Source organism: Oreochromis niloticus, linkage group LG22 (genome assembly GCF_001858045.2).
Source record: "Oreochromis niloticus isolate F11D_XX linkage group LG22, O_niloticus_UMD_NMBU, whole genome shotgun sequence".
Lineage (NCBI taxonomy): Eukaryota > Metazoa > Chordata > Actinopteri > Cichliformes > Cichlidae > Oreochromis > Oreochromis niloticus.
Genome location: NC_031985.2, coordinates 33,512,685 through 33,520,142, shown reverse-complemented (window position 1 = coordinate 33,520,142; position 7,458 = coordinate 33,512,685). Strand labels below are relative to the sequence as shown.

General features: G+C 39.3%; 1 protein-coding gene across 2 annotated transcripts; it reads right to left on the bottom strand.

Moving 5' to 3' along the window:
- Positions 1-3,244: 3,244 nt before the first annotated feature.
- LOC100709328 (stathmin) lies at positions 3,245-6,635 on the bottom strand. Of its 2 annotated transcripts, none has more exons than XM_003443747.5 (5): positions 6,528-6,635; positions 4,780-4,823; positions 4,467-4,639; positions 4,182-4,373; positions 3,245-4,106 (listed from the first exon to the last, which is right to left on the bottom strand). In XM_003443747.5, the coding sequence occupies exons 2-5, from the start codon at positions 4,793-4,795 to the stop codon at positions 4,029-4,031; spliced, it is 459 nt and encodes a 152-aa protein (XP_003443795.1). In that variant the 5' UTR covers positions 4,796-4,823; positions 6,528-6,635; the 3' UTR covers positions 3,245-4,028. The 2 variants fall into 2 exon arrangements, with proteins under 2 accessions (XP_003443795.1, XP_005450760.1); XM_005450703.4 differs by having other exon boundaries at positions 6,466-6,565.
- Between the last annotated feature and the right edge of the window lie 823 nt (positions 6,636-7,458).

The window sequence follows — 7,458 nt, the reverse complement described above, 5'->3', positions numbered from 1 at the left end:
GTGGACTATTCCAGCTGGCATTGGGCAAGAGGTGGTCTGTCGCAGGAACAACAGACAACATTTCACACCTATGGGCAATTTAGAATCACCAATTAAACCTCCATTTTGTCTTGTTTTGTTTTGTTCTTTTCATTCAGAGGTGGAACTGCTGGTATGTTTCAGATGATTGTCCTGTTGCATAATCCAATGGCTGGATATTTTCCTTCAGGATTTTATGGTAGAGAGCAGAATTCATGGTTCCATCAATTACAGCAAGTTGTCAATTAGTCTTGGGGATCATTGTTTTTTGGCAAATGTGAGATCAGTCTTTTTGTTCTCTTTGGTCAGCATCACTTTTTCTCCTTGGAACTCTCCCATGGATTCCACTTTTGCCCAGTGACTTTCTTGAACCTTAATTGCCTTTACAGAGACAAGTGAGGCTTATAGTTGTTAAGATGTTGTTCTGGGTTCTTTTTTGACCTCGTTGATGATTTGTCAATGCGAGTAAATTTGTAGGCCAATCACTCCTGGAAAGGTTCACCACTTGTCCAAATTTCCTCCATTTGTGGATAATGGCTCTCACTGTGGTTCCCGGAGTCCCAAAGTCTTAGAGATGGTTTTGTAACCCTTTCCAGACTGATAGATGTCAGTGACTTTGTTTTTTCCAATTTTTGTATTTACTCATGTAAACATGAGTAAATAAGCTGTCACTGATGATATCTAGTAGCTATTCATCTGATCCATTTCCATCTTTTTTGCATACTCTACTACCATCTGTCTACATTTATCTTCTTAACACTTACCCAACACCTCTTCATCACCTCTTTTCCCTTCACCTAGACCTCCTTTAGAGTCCGCTCCGATCACGAGTCTCTCCTGCCTGGGGACACTCTCTACCACCTCATCCAGCTTACTCCTGAATTCGTCTTTCTCTTTAACTGAAATTCAATTTGTGGGGCACTTATAACATGCATCATCAAACCTTCAATTTCCAGCTTTAAAATCATGATTCTGTGTGATACTCTCTTCACCTCCACATCACTATTCACATAATCTTACTTCAAGATTCCCCTTATTTTATGCCACTTCTTATCTACACCATGGTAGAACTGTTTAAATCCACCTCCAACGCTCCTGGGCTTGCTTCTTTCTCCCTAGTATCTTGTACACACAATATATCTGCCTTCCTTTGCTCCATAAAAGCCAGCTGTCTCCCTTCACCTGTCCTACTCCCCCCATTTAACGTCCCCGTTCTCACCTCTGAACTGCCTTTCTTCTCTCTTGCTGTCTCTCCTCGTCCTTTGTCATCACTCAACAGTGGCACAGTTTCTACCAGCACCGGAGGTGTTTGTTGTTCACCCAGGCAGTAAATCCTATTCTTGATTATCCTAATGTTTAATTTTGCAAAGAAATTTAATTTAGGAGGGTCCCGCTCTTCGTGACACAACCCTCCCCATTTATTGTGGTCAACATTACGACTATCTGACTTGCGGCCCCTCCATAGTAGGGTCATCAATCTAAACCTAAGATTAGGATGATTCTTTCCTCACTTAATACACTTTTGTAATTTTCTTTTCATTTAGTTTTAGATTTTTTTTTCAGTTTAGTTTTTCTTATTTAGAAATGTTTAGGTTTTATTGATTTTACTTTTTTACAATATATGCTATATTTATCAGGCGTAATATTTAACATGTCCAGAGAAGGAATTATTATATATATTATAATTACATGTGCACCAAAGCCGCCTCTGACTAGTTGATTTGATTGTTAATTTTTATGCAAAACTGACTGTTAGTTTTTGCAAGTACGCAATAGTTTCAATTGTGGTTTGTTTGGTTTATTCATGCCTTGATTTCAGTTAATTTGTTGAGTTAACTACAGTTTTTTTAAACATGTTTACTGCCTTTATTTTTTAGTTTTTAAGTTTTGGTTGGTGACCTATAGAAACTGTCAGCTGTGCATCACAACCCTCTAACATCTAAGTTGCTGCTGTTAGGTTGCTGACAACTGCAACCCTAACCTTAATCCTAACTATAACCCTGGGCAATCAGAATCTAGAATTGTTTTTATTTTTTATTTATTTAGTTTTATTTAATGTCATTTTTTTCCAAAAGCATCCAAAACACATGCTTAGGGTAGCATTAGCATTCATGATGACTTAGACACCAGAGGGTTAAAGATATCATTAGAACTGAGATTTCAATTAATTACCCGGTAGCGTGGTGATTAATTATTCGCACTGGTCATTTTTTAAGAAAAAGGATAGTGAAAAAATATAATTAAAAAGAAAGCTTTTTTTTCCTTCTTTGGGCTACACTACTCTTAGACCTGTAATACTGATGAGCACTCAGTATTAGAGTAACAAACTCATGCCTACCTGTTGAAAGTATCAATGAAAGCTAAGGTTTGTAATGAGCATGGATGAGGTCACATTTAATTTGACACACCCAGACACTAAATCAAACCACCAGCAGAGGGAGACAAAGACTGTGGTTTGTTTGAATCCGAACCATGTAATGGACTATTTGCAATTATGGCTATTTATGTAATTTACACTGGTCTATAGCTCTCTACACCTAGTACCAGTCTAGAAGAAAAATTAAATAATTATCTCATATAGACAAAGTTTATGGTCTAGGACTCAACTTCATTTGTGTTTGAGAGAAGGGTTAGGTTTGTTAACAGGATTTTAGCTCTTGTCTAAATTGTACCCTACATGTTGCCCTTTAACTGCAGAAATAGGGTCCAGGCTCCACAACAGTAAACTGTAGTGGTAAGAGGGATGGGCAGGCATTATGTTGGATTCTCAAGCAATCAAAAGCATCAGTATTTTTGTGTAGAAGGACAGGCATTTTTACTTCTGCCTACAATTGGAGAATGTCAATCATAGCCAGGTCTACCACCATTTACACAGCAAAGAGCAAACATTTAAGCATCTTATATTTGTTAAAATCTGAAAGGTTCATCAAAACGTGGCACACTAAACAAGTCATTGTGAAGACAGGCTAAAGTTTCGTGCACTTTAATTGATTTAAGGCTCCAAAACATCCATCTATTCTCTTCTGCTTTTCCTTATCAGGGTCGCAGGGGGGCTGGAGCCTATCCCAGCTACCATAAGGCAAGAGGCAGGTAAACCCTGGACAGGTCACCAGTGTCCTGGGCTGGCCTCAATACAGTTATCTTCTGGGTTTCATTGTTTCATATTGTACCCACTTCCCACAGCAGGGCAAACAACAGAAGAGGACAAAAATGTTTCAACAGCAAGAGTGCTTTGTTCCATTTTTATTTGTTTTAGTACAACAGTTCAAGTCAACTAGTCACTGTATCTATTGAGATGCCAAAGTGTGTATTGCTCTTCTGCATTCCATGTGTAGAACCCTGTTCAGTAATGTTCAAGATGACATCCATCTCCATATCTGGCATGTTAATTCACAGCTATACAGCAAGAAGTCATGTGCTTTGAGGACAACCCCGTGTTTTTACAAAAGCAAAGAATCAGCAGCGGCACAAAACATGATTTGCAGGAGTAAACAAGCAGAATCTGGGTAGCAAAGCTGCACTAAACACTTGTATGTATAACAGCAGATGCCAAAAATCAAACCTTGTGCTACTTTGAGATTTTTTTTATTTAATTTTTTTTTTTTTTTTTCTTTTTTTTTTTTTTAAATACACAGTAAGTGCCGAGAACAGGTGTGGTTCACAGGGACATTTTCAAAACGCACTATGAAATCTGTAGGAATAAAGACCTATGCATAGAAACATGCTTCCTCAAAAAGGGTATGTTACACACTGCTAATTTTCAAAAAGGGCAGAAGCTGCACTGACAAGCTACATAATCAGATGAATTAGACAAGAGGGGGAGGGCAGGATGATCCACATGTAAAACCAGCGCAAATACACTTAGCAGAAGAATTGATATCTTCACAAAGTGAAACTTGTATTTACTTCAAAAAGGTGGGCAGTGAACACAACAAAAATACTGGCTGAACAAAAAATAAATCAATCTTTGGATACGTAAAAAACCCTATACAATCCCCCGTGTGTAACCTTCAGTTTTCCGAAGTGCCTTCTTCTGAGTTGGGGTCTTTGGTCTCCTTGTTCTTTCGCACCTCTTCCAATTTCTTGTCCTGTTAAACAGTACAAGATTAGTATCTTAATAGTACTCATGTCTTATGTCCATAGAGTCAAAAGAAATTACTGACCTTCTCTTTAAATTTCTCATTCATCGCTGCCATAATTGCTGTGCGGTTCTCTTTGTTAGCCTCCATCTTCTGGTTGAGCTTCTCCTCTGCCATCTTGCTGAAGTTGTTGTTCTCCTCCATGGCTTTCTGTTGCACTTCTTTTTCATGCTCACGCTTCTCAGCTAAGTGCTTCAGAACCTCAGCTTCATGGTTCTGGGAGAGGATGGTTAAAAATACATAAGATGCTTGAAATAGCCCACCAGATTTTAATTATTCCAACCCACGCAAAATATGTAATCTTTTTACCTTGCGTCTCTCCTCTGCAGCGTCCAGCTTCCTCTGAATCTCCTCCAGTGAAACATCCTTCTTCTTGGGAGGAGACAGTGGAAACTCGCCCTTGGCATCAGGGGCAGGAGTAGCCAGGATGACCTCAAAAGCCTGACCGGAGGCACGCTTGTCGAGCTCCTTAACCTGGATATCTGAACACATGCAAGGTAAAAAAAAATAAAATAAAATAAAAAAAATAGATTTAAAAACATGTTTAAATACTTGAAAGCACAGTGTAAAAAAAAAAAATTAGGAAATAACATAGTGCATTAAAGTGTAAGACATAGTTCACCTTCAGCGGCTGCCATCTTCAGAGACTGCTTCAGGTCAATTTAACTAAAGGAGGGAAATATCAGAGAGAGTCATATCAGCAGATGATTTTAGAATTACTGACGTCTAGTGGATGATTTACACCATTATCGAAGAAACCCTCCAAGATTAAAACAGGTCTCACTGGCGACATCCTGTGGCAACACGCAAAGCTGCAAGCAACCACCGCCCATCAATCCACACACACAAAAAGAAAAAAAGAAAAAAAAAAAATGGTACTGGCATTCAGGGCGGTCATGTTGTACACGCACATTGTTTATCTTCCAACATGAGGAAGCAGTGACATTCTGATTAAGCCACCAGCAGTCGAGCCGCTTCAGGAATGAGGAGGGCTTTTTAATAACCTGCCCATCGGTGAGGGCTGTTAATGACAAGTCACATTTAGCTGAAACAAAAGGCTGTGATCGGGCAGGGTAACGGCAGGCAGTGGGGGGGTGCAGGCAGGGCCTGGGCTCGGCCTTTGCTAGAAGGCAAATATGCACCAAGAAAAATGAGATTAGTGAGCGATGAGCATATCTGGGAGGAAATGATCATCAGGGAGCACCTGTTCCTTGCACCATGTGTTGGACCAGCGGGAGGGGAACACAGACACACACATCTACACACGTACCACAACAGCCGACTGAACAGGCATCTTGTCAAATAAAATTGCAGGAAAAAATAAAAAGGTAATTCCTCGTAAATGTGAGAAACATCTGTCATTCCATTTAGTCAAGTGGTAATGATGAGTGAATGATGAACCATGACCAAATTCAGTTGGGCTTATTCAATGAAAAGACCCCTCCCCTAATAATTCAAAAAAAGCTATCAGCTAGCTAAATGTGGCGTTAGAAGGCAGCATGAAAAAAGAAAAAACAGGAAAAAGGGGTAAAAAAAAAAAAAACAACTTACTTTGACACAATCTGAGTGAGGTTTAGTTTAAAAAGCCCACCCCTTGGTATCCATTGTGACACCCACTGTTGCCATTTTATAGAACTGCTCACTGAATAAGTCCAAATGTCCTATTCTGCCAATGACATTAAGGGCAATTCATGTAAATTCCTTGTTTCTGTGAGGCTGCTGGTGTCATTAGCTCAAAGCTTTAACAAACACCCTCAAACAAAGGCGCTTTTGGCAGCACAGTGACGAGCAGCTGCAAACAAAGAGAGACTGAAGGCAGGTCACTGCCACGAAAAAAAATAAAAAAAATCTCGAATAAAGATTTTCTCACAGGCGGCATTAATCGATGAATAAGGAATTCGAAAATGTCTCTGCAGCCCACAAGTTTCACGAACATAAAAAAGAAGTCTTCAAAGTCCACCCTCATCGCTGTCGGTGCCAACTGAGCCAGTGTCGCCTACCATACAATAGGCTAACAGCCCGCCAAGCAGCAGACAAAAAGAGCAACAACAATAGGCGTTTCTGTCTCATTTTGTCCCTGAAATGTTACAAAATGAATGCAAATGCCCACGAGGGCGAAGACATCCACAAAAAACCCACTTGTCACGTTAGTTTTTCACGTGCTGCGCTAACATAAGCGACAAACAACGAAAAACGTTGAAAGAAAATTGACCATACTGTCGAAAAATTACCGACTCCATTCAAGGATTAACCTCGTTTTGCCCTCATCTCCTCATAACGTTTAAAATTCAGACATATTCCTACTTACAAACGACAAAAATAATTCCTGTGGACTTTTTCGGTTATAGAGATGCTGTCAGTCACACCCACCTTCAACAACCTCCGGATGCTGTGCTCTGCTCTCACAGAATTTACCGCGAGCCCTCTGCGCGAGCTTACCAAGCGCGCACATAAATGGACCAAAGCAAGTGCCGTCACGCCGTTTGCTGGCCACTCATTGGCTTACCCCGCTTTCCTGGGTGCTTCTGGCGATTGTAGTTTTTTATGGCTGACAGTAGACATTGCGTTACAGTTATGTTATCGCTAAATATCTGGCCATTTAATGTACATTTTTGCTTTATTAAACAAATTGTGTGAAGCAACAGTCCATGGTAGTGGACTCGAAACATATATAATACCAGTATTTACAGGATCATTCCCCTAACAGTGATTTTGACCATGGCTCCACCCATTTATTTAAATACGTTGATAGCCTGCTGAATGTAAATTAAAAGCCCGTTCCTCTCTCGCTCTCAAAATAAAATACAATTTTAAAAAAAAAAGTTTGCTTTTCACTTAACAGAGTCATTCATGTTTAAAAGGCTTTTTTGTGTTTGTTTTTACTTTTTGTGGGGAGTTTTTTCAAATTGTCCAACAACATTTTTGTGATATAACAGTGATTTTGGAAGCTAATTGTGGTTCAACATACAAAAGTAATTTTAATACACTTGTGTGAAGTGCTATCAAGAGTAATGAATAACTGAATAAGTAACTGATTCTAGTTTTTGTTTGGAAAACAAAACAAAAAATAAATAAAGTCAGGTATTCATTCAACCAAATATATACATTTTGATACATGTAATGTTTAGGGAAAGTGCAGTGGAAACCTATATGGAGAAACACAGAGTTTCTACCGACCCTGAAACATATATCTTTGAGTCGTCTTTCTTCTTCTAGTCATCATTTGCAAACCCACCCTGTGAACTTTGGTGTAATCTGACATACACATCCTGAGAAATGTAACTACACATGGACTGATTCT